This window comes from Fusarium graminearum, chromosome 3, assembly GCF_000240135.3.
Source record: "Fusarium graminearum PH-1 chromosome 3, whole genome shotgun sequence".
In the NCBI taxonomy this organism is placed as follows: Eukaryota; Fungi; Ascomycota; class Sordariomycetes; order Hypocreales; family Nectriaceae; genus Fusarium; species Fusarium graminearum.
In genome coordinates this window covers 7,447,802-7,462,316 of record NC_026476.1, presented here as the reverse complement: position 1 = coordinate 7,462,316, position 14,515 = coordinate 7,447,802, and the positions used below count along the sequence as shown (strand labels likewise).

Below are 14,515 nucleotides of genomic sequence, written 5' to 3'. Positions count from 1 at the left end.
AGCAACCTGAAATCCTCACTTCTCGATCTGTCATATCTACCCAACTTTCAATTTCCACCGTTTCTTAGCTTAGATCCATTGTTTCAGTCAAGGCCGCATCATAGACATGTCATGTTTACAGTTACCCGGTCTTGTCTAATTAGTTGTCTCTTTTACCTACGCTCCGCTCGGGGACACACGGTGGGCAGTGGTATTTCCGATATGTCCTCGTGTTATTCCCTGGCATCATCTGCAGGGTAAGAATACGAAGTCATCTTCGCGTTCTAAAAGTGGGAGATCGAGATTCAGTCAGCAAGACAGGTCTGATGTTTTCTATGGAGATGGATATCCCCTCCGATCATCAGCTTAGACAACTGTTGGTCCAAAATGAATGGCTAGCCAGAGCTGGTTCAAGTGGTGCACATAGGAATGATTCGCAAGATCAGCCTGCCGACTTTGCTTTTTCTGCCAGTAAAAGAAAACATCGTGTGTCATTGGCAACGTTGCTACCCTAGGTCTTCACAATGAAGTGAATGGAGAAACCTGCCTGTTTCGACAACAAAACATAGACCAGTGAAACTCGCTCAATAATGCTCTTTCAAATACTATAAGCTACCTTGACCACATGTGTCCTTGAAACCAATTGTATGACACGGATATGATGCTTTGAGAGAGTTCGGCTCACTTTCTGAAGAAGACACTTCCTTCCCACCCTACTCAAGGATGAAATATTTGCAAGCCGAATCCTCCTCGCAAGCTGTAACAAACAAACTAGCAAAGCGTTGACGAACCTTCAAGCTGCCTGAAGTCTCCGTTGGCTTCGTAGTTGCGCTTGATCTCAATGGTGCCAAAGCATATGCCTTCTGCATTAGAGCATGAGAGGTTCGGTGCTAGAGCTTGTGATGTCGTCGTTGTTGGTTCATTAGTGGTTTCTGTCCACGCTGAGGGATGTCCACAGTGTGGCTAGAGCCGTGGGATAAGCGGCGAAATCCATGGTGGGAGTTTCCATTGTGACAGTTGAGTATCTGGGGGGAAAAAACTCGGTGGCTGGTGACATGGTGGACGTGCTTCGTGCATTTCCCGCCTTTTGTTGAGCTATAATTCTCTAAACTCATTTCCACAAGGCCATAGTCTAGAAACTAGCTGGGATCAAACTGTCCTTATTAATATACTAGTCCACTGTCGCACGGGCAGGATGCCAGTAGTGTATAAAAATAGGTTGAGATGTGGCTCCAGATGACAATCTAGACTGGGCGCTTATTTTTACTTCTCTCTAAGAATTTTTTATTTTGACAGGCCTACATGCCATATCACTTGAGAAGAAGATTGTCTCCAATGGAATTTCGTCTGTATCGACAGATGAGGGATGTAGAGTCAACTTGTAGGAAGAACCGACAATAGTGTGGCGATTAAAGCAGTCTACGCTGTTGACGATCACTGTGATTTTGATGATGATTTTCGCCAAAAGGTTGGGAAGACGGCTTTCTGATGGTCTAGGCATAAAATTTATTACTACCTTGACATTTACAACTGGCATAGAATAGCGGCAGCGACTCCATGTAGTGAGAACAACTGCAATTAATTAATCACACGACGGTAAATATTCACAACAGAAATCCTGATCACGCTCAATCGGTTACCGCGAGACTTCGTTCCGATCCTTCTGTGAACCAGATCGTCTCAATGCTTGCTATTCGGTTGTCAGTCAGCGTTGGTGATGAATGGTTTGCCCATCACGCCTCGAATTGGACAAGATGACGAACATCTTCTGAAGATGAGAATCTTTATCTTGAAAGAAGGCTTTGTGTGCAGTGTATCAAGCCTAAGATGGACTCCTACACTGGCATCTAGCCTGAACATCTGCCACTGTTCTGGTATGGCGCGACGACATCACTGGTGATTTACAGTCTTTTCGAATAGTGCCAATAGGAAACATCAAGGCCTATAAAACATGGTCCTATCCGCCTGCTTCTGCAAGTCTACCCAACGCAGCACCTCACCAGATATTCCTTTTGCATCGACATCCGGAACACATTCAAGCTATCACTTTACTAACACCGTCCATCATGACTGAAAACAGCAGTATCGTCCAGAACTCTGTGCACTCACAGCAGTCCTCCACTCAACCGGATGTCATGACCCCTACAAGCTCCCAGGCCGAGTCACCCATTCTAGGTTATGCAAACCCACCCCTTTCAATGCAGCACGCCGATGAAGTCCCCATTCTAGGTCAAGCAGATGCGCCTGCTCCAACTCAGGTTGCAGACGAAGTTCCCGTTATCGGCCACGCAAATGCGCCTCCTCCAACCCAGGGCGCCAGCAAACCTCCTAACCTATCTCACAATCAGTCCACAGTCAGCTTACACGACTGGCAATGTTCATCCTTTAGTTTTGTCAAGCCCACAACCCGTCAGCAATACAACATGAACTGTCGCACCACTGAAGCCTGGAAAGAAAGGCTGGAGAGGGAGCTTTATGAAGTCAGGCAAATTCTGAGATCTCTTCGTGTTTCTGAGGAGGAATTTCAAGCCGCGCTTGCAGAGTATGCAGCTATCAAGCATGAAATTTTGGAGCTGGACCTTAGATATGTATGTATTAGGCGTGCTTGGAGATTCGTCCAGGAAGAGGAGAAGAAGCGGCTGATGAAACTTGAAGAAGAGGCCTCTTAGTAAGATTAGAAGTCATATGTAGCGCCCAGTCTTGACACGATCTAAGCACGTATGAATGATATTCATTTTGCCTAGTGATGAGGAAATTCGTGAACTTCTATATTTGACTAGACACATGTTCCAATTTAGGGTTGTCATGATTGTGGTGATTGATCGTGAATTGCTCTAAGAAGAAAGCCAAAGAAGCATATCACCCCAGCCATATACTCTGAGAATCATTGCTATGGTCTTGTGTATTGTTCGACTCTTGGTCAGTGTATGTGTATTGACAATCATCCAAGCCAAATGAATCAACCCAGCTTTCGCATGTCGTTTGTCTATACAGGATGGTATCTGAGTGGACAGCCTTGAATTGTTGGAAACCTCTTGACATGATTTGCTCTTCCAGAGTCACACCTATAAGCTAAGATTGCACCTACTCATATTGAAGACTCGTGCTACACAAACACCGGGCTAGTGCTGCGAATCAATGCACCTCTATCGTTGTGATTAGAGACAAAAACAAATAATGAGAAGCTCGACATGTTGTATTCCGTGAATAACAGTCTCGTCAACAGGTATATAAAGGCGCCCCTTGCCACCAGTTTCCCAATCCTGCTCAAACAATTATCTCAACAGGCCAACAGAGACCTTCCTACCTTCCCAAAATAAATTCAACACCTATTTCAGATACTACTATATCCAAACTCCAGCCATGCCTAATCGTGGTCGTCGCGGTCGTCGTCCAAGTTCGAGAATCCCTGCGAGCATCGCAAATACTAACCTCTCGGGAACCACCCTTGTATCTCGGGGATCTTTCCCTGGGTCAGTAACCCCGCCAAGCTCTAGATCTCCGAGTCGCTCCTCCAGTAGGATCATCCATGATGGGCCTCCTCGAAGTCGCTCCTCTAGCGGTTCACCCCCAAGGCGATATCCTAACTCTCCTGGATCTCCTCGCAGGGCAATTGGTAATGGCCCTCAGGCCTCCCCAGGTTCACGCGATCAGCGATCTATCAGACATATGTCTTACCCGACTGGCGGCCCTAGACGGGTAGTCAGAGGTGGTCGGTATGAACCGTCACGCCACTCACGAAGCGGACCATCCTTACCCAGGGGCGGCGGAGCTCCCTCCCATAGGCCTTTCACGCCAGCGACTGTTGTGCCTTCTGTGTACTTGGGGCAGAGGCGAGATGGTCCCACAAGTACCGTAGGACCTTGGGATTCTGCTACCCAGGTCCCTACGCCCGTCTCGACTCGTCGCTACGAGCCGGGGCATGGACGAGAATATGGGAGACGCTCTCGCTCCAGAGATCCAAATACCCAGGTCATTCAAGTCGTATCCGACGGCTTTTCGTGTCTCCATGGGTCAATTGAATTTCAGCTCGCTGAGACTGTCGATCAGTTTCTTGAATTATGGAATCGGTTCACTGCGACAATGGACGATGACATGCGGAATCTGCGGGCCGCTACACGTGCACTCGAAGAATTCAGGGACCCGCCTGAGATGCCTATCGCACTCCTCAACGACTGGATCGCAGCACAGCATCTCTGTATGAGATCTGCCTTTGCAAGATATTGCTTTTATTTTCTCCACGCTGATCTTATCGATCTTGATGATGAACGACTGCAAACAAGGAGATAGATCACCAGACTTGAGAGTCGGGGTTAACTAGTTATGAGACCTATATAGATAACACGAACTGATAGTAGTTGTAGATTCTCCTATTTTACCAATAGATCAACTGAGAATGCGTGCGTAAATGAGAAACTACTGATCCTGTTAATATGTGCGTGAGGCTCGAGATAGATCGGGGTTTATCCTACCATAAACAATGCCAAGATCCATCCACCATCCACTAGTATGTATGTCGTTACCGATCCTTGAACACTGGTAATGTGCATGACAAGGACTGTACCATACAGCCATTCAGAAGCAAACTCCTAGTGCCTGACCAGTAAACACAACATCAGCCCACATAAAGCACCCGTCCCGAATATCCGAAGCTCCCCTGTCAAGAACTCCAAGAGATAGCCAATCCGACGTCGCATTTGCTGGCGCATGACTTATGCATGTTGGCTGTCAAGTTGTTGACACCTACCGGGCGAGAAGAGAAAACAATGCTTCTCAAATCATACGTGCGGTATTTAAACAACTTGATACAGGAGATCTCACCGATAGTTTTCTCAACACCAACTGCGAGAATCATCAAACGCTGCAAAAATGACAACCATCAACGCGCACGTACATATGGAACCGGACGACAATGTAAGACTTGATTACTTTGCTTAGAAGTGAATATTGCTGATGTTTTTAATAGCCAGTAGAAATTGAATCATCTGAAGTTCAAGTAAGAGCCTAGCACTGACTTTGTCTACCAAAGACGTACCATTCATCGTCGTACAGGACAACAGTTCTTCAACGGATAGCCTGAGAGACTCCATCTTTGACTTTCGCCGGGAAAATGGACGAACATACCATAAATACAAGGAGGGAAGTATGTTGAAACATTGCCCATTTGACACTTAAAGAGGCGTGGATAGTTAACACCATATCTGTTTCGCTTAGAGTACAATCTGCCCAACGATACAGAAGAACTCCAGCGATTGGGTAAGCAGCACATTCTTTGTGAAAGTGTATTCAGAATTAATGTCGCTAGACCTGCAACACAATTTGATGCTTTTGACACTCGATAACAAGCTTGGTCTGAGCCCCCCGTGCCGCCCCGACTCGAAAGTTAAACGAGTTCTTGATGTCGGAACGGGCACAGGCATTTGGGCCACCGATTTTGGCGATGAGCATCCAGAGGCCAAGGCAAGAAATAACCACGCCAATGAGTGAGAATTCTGCTGACGATTGCAGGTTATTGGCGTTGACTTGTCGCCTGTTCAGTCAAGCTTGTAAGTTCCACGGAGGGTATCATGCTTGGAAGCTGACAGTTGATAGTGTGCCTGCAAATGTCCAATTCGAGCTTGACGATATTGATGAAGACTGGACGTACAGTGAGCCTTTCGACTTTGTTCACAGCAGATTCATGAATTTTAGTGTACAGAACTGGAAGTCGTACCTCACCAAGATCTATGAGTGAGATTATCCACCCTGGTCGAAAGACGCATGCTAATAGTCCTAGGAACCTCACTCCAGGAGGTTATGTCGAACTGCAAGATGTAGATGTCATAATGGGCAGTGACGACGGAACCCTCAAACCAGACACAACAATGTACAAGTGGTGCCAACTCCTCGACGAAGCCGCCGGGACATTTAACCGATCATTTGAAAGAACAACCAACTTCAAGACCCTCTTGCAAGAAATCGGTTTCGTTGAAGTAGTAGAGACACGCTACAAGTGGCCTACCAATGGTTGGCCCAGGGACAAGAAGTACAAGGAGCTTGGTCACTGGAATAACGCCAACGCAAGTTCGGCACTGGAAGCATTGACTATGGCGCCTTTTACTAGGGGTCTTGGATGGAGTCGTGAGGAGGTGGAATCTTTCTTGGTTGCTTTGAAGATTGATTGGAATAACCCCAAGATCCATGCTTATTGGCCTATGTAAGTTATTTGAACGTTGGGATGGGTGGTAGCTAACGAGGTGCAGTTGTGTGACTTATGCTAAGAAGCCTGAGGCCTGATATTGCGGCGATGGATTTTGGATTGGACAAGAATAGACATTGGCTTGGTCTTGGTGTGTTGCAGGATCTTTTGTGCATCGATGGATCCTAGAATAGTAATTGAGATATAAGTCAATTAGAATGAGCTTCCAAATAAAATGAGTTCTTCCTCACTAATATGAATGCATTGATTGTGTTGTGATTCAAGCTGGTCTAATGCTTCTTACAGAACGTTGGCGCCTTTAAAATAGTGACTATAGAGTGAAATATGTTGTATTTAGCTTACTCAATCACCAAGACAACGTGGCCGAGTGGTTAAGGCGATGCCCTGCTATCTCTTACGAGACATCATAGGCATTGTGTTCGCACGCGTAGGTTCGAATCCTGCCGTTGTCGATTGTTTTTTGTTTGCCTTTCGTCATACATTTCTATGGCAAACGTCTTCGCTAGTTTTCTTTTTTACTGCGCAGAGATTATTTCAATAAGCAGAAGGTGAGATGGTCTGGTTGCTGCCCTCATGATACTGTGTTCAACTGATGTTCTAGATGTCCGGTTTATCACTTTGTACCAGTGGATCAATTATCTGTCCTGTACAGCAAGCCAAAAGTACTGTGTGTATTTTCCATTTGTTGCCTCCAGTTAAGTTTATGTTCCCACTAAAAGGGCACATGCCACAGAGCTTGAGAGTTGCTTTGCACTGGTTCGAGGTTACGGTACTGAAGTAAGGTTGCATTGAGAAACTCAAGGATCACGGAGCGCCGAACGATAAATGCTCTAAAAAGGCCCGGGTCTGCTGATATGACATGAATCGAAGATGTATGCACACCTGTAACTGAGGAGGTTGGAGTCAGGCGCTTGAAATTGAGTTTCAGCGAAACATCTTCACGCTCAAAGTCGAAGCCAATCGCGACATTTTTCACATGCAAATTGTCCTCACAGGGAGAATTAATTACGCAAAAATAAAAGGCTCAAAACGCAAAAAAAGAAGACCTGCGTATCGCAGGTGGCTGGATCTCTCCCGCCGGGAATTGAACCCGGGTCTCAAGCGTGACAAGCTTGCATACTGACCACTATACTACGGAAGATGAACAATCTGAAGACTGCTGTAGCTGGGGGGTTGTGATTGGGATAGCAAAACCAAACTCTATATAGGTAACGGAAGATTGGTTTCATAGAGTTGAGAACTTGACTTTCAATGTCATGAGCTCTGACGAGCTATTGGGCTGATTGGACAACAAGAAGTTCACATGATTGGATCACTGTTGTTATCTATCATTTAGTAGATTTCAAATCAATCGTGGGAGTAGTTTCTGTACTGTAGAGTGACGTGGCAAGTAGAAGCGGTATTTACAGCAAGTGGCAACATCGTCACGTCAACAGACCTCTGGACATGTCATTGAGTTCCGCATTCCATCTGAGAGGTATCACATCGTCTTTCCCTTAATCTCAATATATTTAGAAAATGATTAAATGTGCCATGAGAACCTCCCACTGCAGTAATCTATGCATGCCCTACAGCTCATCTCCAATGGCGATAGTGGGCTGAAGAGAAGAACTCAAATGACCAATTCGACTTTCTATTAGTCAAGCTTCCCAACCACCATGGGAGGGGTTAAGGGGCAGTCCAGGTCTGCTAATAACTTAACCGAGCAGAGTAATTATGCCCATTGGCGGTCGTAAGCCCAAATGGCAGACTCAACAAAGCATCAACCTTGCGCGCGAGCATCTACTCAATGACTGGACACGCTTGACCCAACACAGGAGACAGTTTTGAAGTGTTTAAAACAGTGTCATTTTACCAGCCTCTCCCATTGCCTCTCTCCATTCATTCACGCAAATTGTTACTCATTCCTGCACGACTCTCGTCAATTGATCATCAACCTCCCATCGCCGTCTCCTACCTCTAAACCGACATCAACACAAACAATTAACTCCCATCTTCCACTATCCGCATGTCAAACTCTCAGCAAAAATGACGTGGATAAACTCGACAGTCGCCGCATACCTCGTCAAGAAACATCTCGAACTCGAAACTGTGCCATCAGAATGGGGTCCCGGCGCAGGAGCAGCCGGTCAACCACGGTCATGGATGTACTATGTTGGAGGGGTCATCATCGTTGGTATACTTATATTCATCGGACTCACTGCCAATTGTGACTGGGAACAATTTTTTTGGAGGAAGGAGGGTGCTACTGTCGGTTGATATAAGTAATGCGTCTGTGCCTCCACCGTATGTACACAATCCGGGCTTCTCGATGCCAGTGTGGCCGCTTGTTGCAACCTGTGTCTGATACCTCTGCCTGGTTCACCCGCGGAAGTCACTTTGCGACAAATCGCGCGCGCCATTTATATCAATCAGGCCAGGGCACAATTATAAGGAAAAGGTATGTTGAAGCCCCACATCTCAGTGTTTCCAAGACTGACCTGAATAACAGCCACCTTGGATATGGTAATAGCGGTAAACTCATATCTGTTGGATACTACACATCTTAATACACTCAGTTTGGGCATCATATTCACTCTTCAAATTGTTCTATCTTAGAAACTTTGCGTGACGGTTTACATCCTTGTAGAGCAAGTATCGGAATTTTCCAGGTCCACCCGCATAGCACGCCTGTGGACAAAAGGCACGCAGCCACATAAAATCTCCAGCTTCCACCTCGACCCAGTCCTGGTTAAGACGGTATACAGCCTTTCCCTCGAGAACATAAAGACCGTGCTCCATAACGTGTGTCTCTGCAAAGGGGATGAGACCGCCGGGTTGAAAGGTGACGATGTTGACGTGCATGTCGTGTCGCACGTCGGTGGGATCAACGAATCGGGTAGTAGACCAGGCACCGTTTGTGTCGGGCATTTCCCTTGCCTGAATGTCCTTTTCATTGGCGAAGAAGGCTTCTGGGGCGTCTAGGCCGGGTACGTATTCGTAGGCCTTGCGGACCCAGTGGAAACTGGCGTTCTCGTTTGAGTTGTTGCGGAGGGTCCAGCCACACTTGGGTGGGAGAAAAGCGTAGCCACCAGCATCGAGAGTGTGTGCTTCACCGGCCACAGTTACAGTGATTTCACCCTCGACAACAAACAGGACACCCTCGGCTGTGTCGTCCATCTCAGCACGATCACTACCACCTCCAGGTGAAACCTCCATTATGTATTGGGAGAAGGTTTCGGCAAATCCTGAGAGAGGACGGGCAATAACCCATAGTCGAGTCTGCTCCCAGAAAGGTAGAAAGCTGGTGACAATATCGCTGAAGCAGCCCTTGGGAATGACGGCGTATGATTCAGTAAACATAGCTCTGTCGGTGAGGATTTGTGTTTGGGGTGGTAGACCACCCTTGGGGGCGTAGTAGGCGCCCATTTTTTGATCGTTGCCCATGATTGATGTTGTCAAGTAACGTTTAAAGTGAAGATACAGCAGAAACAGTCTGAAATGGGTGATAATAAGTAGTCAAAAACCCCGCATCAACTCTCCGAAACGGAGACAGATTCGGCTCACTTGCCCGAGATGGAGGGTGCATTTCCATCTGCAAGTCTGCAGCAGCCAATCAGTCTCGGTGTATTTCTCTATCTCCTAGTCTGATGGACACTCGCTTTAGTCTTGAACAGGTTAGATCCGGACCCTGCCGCCTTTCTCCAGCGACGGTTGAATCCGATGTCGTATCCGTTTGGAATGAGTTAATAATTGCATTTCACGACCTTCACTATACTAATTCGAAAATTAGTTGGTAATATGAATAATTATGCATAATTTTATAGGCAGAAGCTTGTAACTGCTACTTAGTCCAGCGATATAGATGTCAGGCTTGATCATCAGGATGGATACATAAGATCCCATACCCTCCAAGTGTTCTCATGCAATGTCCATCTGAAGAATGATTATTCTTTCATACAAAACAATACAGTCTCTTAGCAGGGTCTTGCCCCCGCGTTCCCAATGGACTCTTAAAACGAGATGATGTTGTACTGTTATATGTGCAGTTGGACCACATCCCATCAGGCATAAACCAATGAAATGATTTTGAGAAGTTCTATTACTATCATAAGCACAGACGATATACTCTGTCGCACTAGTTAAAAGGTTGAATCTATTGACAACTACTTTCCTTTGTTGGATCGCATTATCAATTCGAGCTGAAAACTATTTATTTAAAAGAGGACCCAATTTAATGTAGCCACGCATCGATATATCTTCGTTAAATGTCGAAACTAATTCTAATCTGTTTACATTTCGTAAAAGCATCATGCTCTGTCACGTTATTTACGGCCTACTCGCTGTTGCTTCGCTCTTGGGCGACGCGGCGGCTGGGCCTTGCAAGCCTTCGAGGACTCTCACTCTGTCTACTTCTACCACTGAGGATTTTAGTTGAACCACTTCCAGAGTCACCTCGTCGATCGTTATCGATACTACCTTGTCGCTAACGCTGGACACAACTCTATCGAGTGTTACTGAAGACGCCTCTCTATCAACTGCATCCGACTCTCTGTCTACTTCTACCACTGAGGATTCCAGCTCAACCACGTCCAGAGTCACCTCGTCAATCGCTGTTGATACTACCTTATCGCTAACGCTGGACATAACACTATCGAGCGTTACTGAAGACACCTCTGTATCAACTGTATCTGACTATGGCTCAACCTCAACCGACATTACTTTGTCAATGCCAACTGATGATGCTTTATCATCCACGACCGATGCCTCGACGTCTTGGACATCGACCATCAACGCTGTATCAACTACTGAGACTACAAGTTCTGTCGAAACCTCCTTGAGCACGACTGAAATTTCTACAACTACTCAACAAGTCTCCACAACAACTACTGAAGCCGTAACAACAACTGAAGCCGTAACTACTACTGAAGCCGCAACCACCACAAGCGACGCACCCGCAATTCAATCTACATTTGCTCTTCAGCTAGCCAACTCAGCCCGGCAAAGCGTTAACGGCAAAAAGCCCCGCTACAAAAAGGGCTCTAGTGGCAGCGCTATATACCTGACGGTGTCTGCGGCGCTGGAGAATAGCTACGTGACGGGTGACTTCCACCTCGAGGCCTCCACGAACCGTCTCATGGTTGGCGACATGTACGCTGCGGTTGGCGCAGCACCTGCAGCCATCCTCTTTGCCGAAACTGTCGACGATGTTGCCTCAAAAAACCACCTCTATATTTCATGTAGTCCACTTGTACTGGGGCAGAAGCTGGAATGTGTTCTCGAGGGTACCTCCAAGTCGCAGTTTTATGTTTACTATCTTGAGCAAATAAGCACACCTATGCTTATATGTCCCCCGGGAAGCCCTCCAAATTCAGGCTATAATACTGTCGACCTAATTGTAGTTGAGGCTTAATTCCATCAACCTGCATTTGCTGACACTTGAATATCGGGAAACATGCGGCAAGACTGTCCAAGACACGGCTGGTATTATCGGGGGCGGACATGTCTCAGTTGAATCTTAACACAGCCTCTATAGCTCAGTGGTAGAGCGTCGCACTCGTAATGCGAAGGTCCATAGTTCGATCCTGTGTCGAGGCTGCATTCCTTTTACTTTTTGCACAATCGTAGAGAAAGACATAGACTTAATATTAGATATCAAATCTGCCAAGGACCAACCTAGTATCGTATGCAAAAGACTCTCTTTACTACTTCAAATGGATATTGACACATAACGCTACAGCTCAAAATGCTATGCAACATGTGTATGTAAAACAATTACTTGGGCAGCTCATCATTATGCGTCGAATCTCCCTACCTATGCGCCTGCTGACCAACGCCCCATCGCCTTGGCCCAGCCCCCATCCGCTTCCATTAAATCTGTCTGAAACTCCCATTTCTTTATTGCTGAACTTAATGACTTCTTTTTCTTCCTGAGCGTAGCCTCATCTTCCACGAGCTCACCAAGTTTTCTCTCAAGAGTAGGATGTTGCAAGTCAATCTCCTCGAGGATAGTCTGAGCCGACGTAAGTTCGTATTGGAATGACCGGTGCACAAGCTCGTGCTCCTTCAGTAGCCCTTTGCGTTTGTCGAGGTATTCTTGGGCTAACACATCCCCTTGGGATTCCTCCTCTAAAACAGCGATAATTTTGCGGTTCTTGGTAATTACCGCTTGGTTCTCCTCTAGCGATTGCTTGGCGGCTTGGATCTGGTTCATTGCGTTTTCCCGCTTGGCGCTGTTGGTTTGATAGAGATTGCTGACTGAGTGAATATGTCCGACAATTTCTACAAGTTTTTGATCGATGTTCTTAGCGTGAGGCTCTGCCCACGCGTGCCATTCTCGAAGATGTCTTTTGAAACATTCTCCATTTGGCTTGTACACGTTAGCAAGATCCAATAACAACGTGCTCTGGGAACCTTACCAATGTAGCATCAAAATCCGATATATCATCTAAACTTATGCTCCGCCCGGTAGGATCATTCAATCTTTGTCTCTTTCTAGCGTTCCCGATAGTCCATGAACAGTTCGTCTGTGCCGGTATTGCATTTGCCGCTTGTGTGCGAGAAGTGGGAGCGGGTTGTGATGAAGATGCCGTGTTGACCCGAGTGGCATTCCCTGTCCCTGCTTGGGGCGGGCGTTCATTTGAGGAACCTGAGTTTGTCCCTGTCGCCGCGGAAGAAACCCCCGGCCGCTCTGGAGTCTGATAAGTGACTTGTGTCGTAGGTTCTAGAGGTCGCTTGCGTGAAAGATCGGGATTCAGCACTGCGCTTAAAGGAAGGTCGTGGGTCTGGCGTGTAGGTGGCTGGATATCGCGTCGAGTGCGAGCGGTAGCTGGCGTTGAGTTGGAGCTTGTTAAGCCGACGTTGGATAGGACATCTGGCCTATTGGGTGTTGAAACGCTGGATATGCCTGTTTCCAAAGACGCACTTGAGGACGCATTTCCACGGGCGTGTCTGTAAGTATCAAATGATCCATCGAGACGATGCAGCGCAGACCCAGTTGGAACATCCGTGATCGGTGCGGGTCTAAGATTTGTGGTAGAACGGGGCTCGCGGGCTCTTGTGGGTGATGAGGCAACGTTTGATGAAGAAGCCGATGTGACTGGTGTGTTTAGAGCTCTAGGAACGGGGTTATTTGAGGCTTGAGCATTAAGCCTAGGAGGGTTAATAGTAGCGGATGGCTGTTGTTGAGATGTGCTCTGCGTCGACTGGTTGACTTGACTTCTATCCGACGATGCATTGCGGCGTGGCTCGGTTGCTGATGTCCTGTTGAGTGAAGGACTTGCTTGGTGGCTGGGCGTGGTACGTGAGGGTGTAGTAGAAGGCCCAGCCTGACTAGTGTTGTTTGGCCTTGCAACTGATCTTGAGGGACTGGCTTGAGGCCTTGGCCGAGAGGCGCTGTTGGTCATGGCTGCTCTTCGAAGGCTTTCTTGAAAGTGGGCATTTACGCTGTCACTGACTCGAAGTGGGGTTGATGGAGCAGTGTTGTTAGACGGTGTCGTTCCGGTTCGAGCATTCGGTCTAGAGGGAGGTTGCGAGGCGGAAGGGCCAGGTTCGCTCGCCCTACTAGATGATGGGTTTGAAGAAAAGGGCCTGGTGACGGGATTGGGTCTTGGTGCGAAAGGCGCATCGTCTTCGGATTTGATTTGGATGGTTGATGACTCGTTAGCTTCTTCATCGTCTGAACTATAATAATTGAAGTCTAGACTGCTGTCACTGGTGATATCGCTGAATGCAGCAGTTCCCGCGCGAATCGCCGAGGCGGCCCCTGATGGTACTCTATTGGCGTCATTTCCATCCTCTCCACCAGCAGATCTCCGAGGGAACCGTGGATGCGAATCAACTCCCTCTGTGCGCAGCCAAGCTCGAACCTGGGAGATATCATCTCGATTCAAGCACTTGGGTTCTTCATTGGGGTGTTTAAGGGTGATTTCCTTCAATCTCTGCAATACATTTCCAAGCTCAACCTTGTGCGACTCAACCGAGAGACGCACAAGTGTGGCGAACTCTTCGGATAACTTGACGTTCCAGATGTGTGGTGAATGGTCTTTGACGAGCTCGTGAGGCCACTTGCCGGAGAACAAGAAAACGCGTCGGGCTGCAATGGCTGCGCGTTCTGCACTGTATCTACTGGTGTCGAAGGGTGTTATTTGTTCCATATTTGTACGAGGTTGCGTAAGAGGTGCCGGAAACCTCGACGGAAGTCACGTAGACCCTAAATGAGACAAAATGAGATGAGATGAGATCGGACGGTATGAGATGAGATGGCGTTCATTGAATGTGAGGTGAAACGCGACGATTATTTGTGTCACGTGTGACGACGTCAATGTTTCCTCCCTTGAGCACGGGCCATTCAACCCG

General features: G+C 47.2%; 8 protein-coding genes and 3 non-coding genes across 11 annotated transcripts; 6 read left to right on the top strand and 5 right to left on the bottom strand.

Moving 5' to 3' along the window:
• Nucleotides 1-2,177: 2,177 nt before the first annotated feature.
• On the top strand, nucleotides 2,178-2,648 carry FGSG_11329 (uncharacterized protein; the record flags this gene model as incomplete). Its single annotated transcript, XM_011327613.1, has 1 exon — nucleotides 2,178-2,648. One exon carries the CDS (start codon nucleotides 2,178-2,180, stop codon nucleotides 2,646-2,648), a length of 471 nt encoding a protein of 156 aa, XP_011325915.1.
• A 694-nt stretch (nucleotides 2,649-3,342) lies between these two features.
• Nucleotides 3,343-4,387, top strand: FGSG_11330 (uncharacterized protein; the record flags this gene model as incomplete). The annotated part of the gene is made up of 2 exons (XM_011327612.1): nucleotides 3,343-4,177; nucleotides 4,365-4,387. 2 exons carry the CDS (start codon nucleotides 3,343-3,345, stop codon nucleotides 4,385-4,387), a joined length of 858 nt encoding a protein of 285 aa, XP_011325914.1.
• Nucleotides 4,388-4,848: 461 nt separating this feature from the next.
• FGSG_11331 (uncharacterized protein) lies at nucleotides 4,849-6,255 on the top strand (the record flags this gene model as incomplete). The annotated part of the gene is made up of 8 exons (XM_011327611.1): nucleotides 4,849-4,893; nucleotides 4,946-4,975; nucleotides 5,032-5,122; nucleotides 5,169-5,235; nucleotides 5,488-5,525; nucleotides 5,565-5,709; nucleotides 5,756-6,175; nucleotides 6,222-6,255. The coding sequence occupies 8 exons, from the start codon at nucleotides 4,849-4,851 to the stop codon at nucleotides 6,253-6,255; spliced, it is 870 nt and encodes a 289-aa protein (XP_011325913.1).
• A 276-nt stretch (nucleotides 6,256-6,531) lies between these two features.
• FGSG_20805 lies at nucleotides 6,532-6,630 on the top strand. Its single transcript has one exon. It is a non-coding gene; the product is annotated as a tRNA-Ser (tRNA).
• Nucleotides 6,631-7,247: 617 nt separating this feature from the next.
• On the bottom strand, nucleotides 7,248-7,319 carry FGSG_20804. The gene has a single exon. It is a non-coding gene; the product is annotated as a tRNA-Asp (tRNA).
• Nucleotides 7,320-8,767: 1,448 nt separating this feature from the next.
• On the bottom strand, nucleotides 8,768-9,604 carry FGSG_11332 (uncharacterized protein; the record flags this gene model as incomplete). The annotated part of the gene is made up of 1 exon (XM_011327610.1): nucleotides 8,768-9,604. One exon carries the CDS (start codon nucleotides 9,602-9,604, stop codon nucleotides 8,768-8,770), a length of 837 nt encoding a protein of 278 aa, XP_011325912.1.
• An 882-nt stretch (nucleotides 9,605-10,486) lies between these two features.
• Nucleotides 10,487-10,804, bottom strand: FGSG_13991 (uncharacterized protein; the record flags this gene model as incomplete). Its single annotated transcript, XM_011327609.1, has 1 exon — nucleotides 10,487-10,804. One exon carries the CDS (start codon nucleotides 10,802-10,804, stop codon nucleotides 10,487-10,489), a length of 318 nt encoding a protein of 105 aa, XP_011325911.1.
• An 82-nt stretch (nucleotides 10,805-10,886) lies between these two features.
• On the top strand, nucleotides 10,887-11,570 carry FGSG_11333 (uncharacterized protein; the record flags this gene model as incomplete). Its single annotated transcript, XM_011327608.1, has 1 exon — nucleotides 10,887-11,570. One exon carries the CDS (start codon nucleotides 10,887-10,889, stop codon nucleotides 11,568-11,570), a length of 684 nt encoding a protein of 227 aa, XP_011325910.1.
• A 113-nt stretch (nucleotides 11,571-11,683) lies between these two features.
• FGSG_20803 lies at nucleotides 11,684-11,755 on the top strand. Its single transcript has one exon. It is a non-coding gene; the product is annotated as a tRNA-Thr (tRNA).
• A 217-nt stretch (nucleotides 11,756-11,972) lies between these two features.
• On the bottom strand, nucleotides 11,973-12,371 carry FGSG_13990 (uncharacterized protein; the record flags this gene model as incomplete). Its single annotated transcript, XM_011327607.1, has 1 exon — nucleotides 11,973-12,371. The coding sequence occupies one exon, from the start codon at nucleotides 12,369-12,371 to the stop codon at nucleotides 11,973-11,975; it is 399 nt and encodes a 132-aa protein (XP_011325909.1).
• An 894-nt stretch (nucleotides 12,372-13,265) lies between these two features.
• On the bottom strand, nucleotides 13,266-14,313 carry FGSG_13989 (uncharacterized protein; the record flags this gene model as incomplete). The annotated part of the gene is made up of 2 exons (XM_011327606.1): nucleotides 13,266-13,309; nucleotides 13,461-14,313. 2 exons carry the CDS (start codon nucleotides 14,311-14,313, stop codon nucleotides 13,266-13,268), a joined length of 897 nt encoding a protein of 298 aa, XP_011325908.1.
• Between the last annotated feature and the right edge of the window lie 202 nt (nucleotides 14,314-14,515).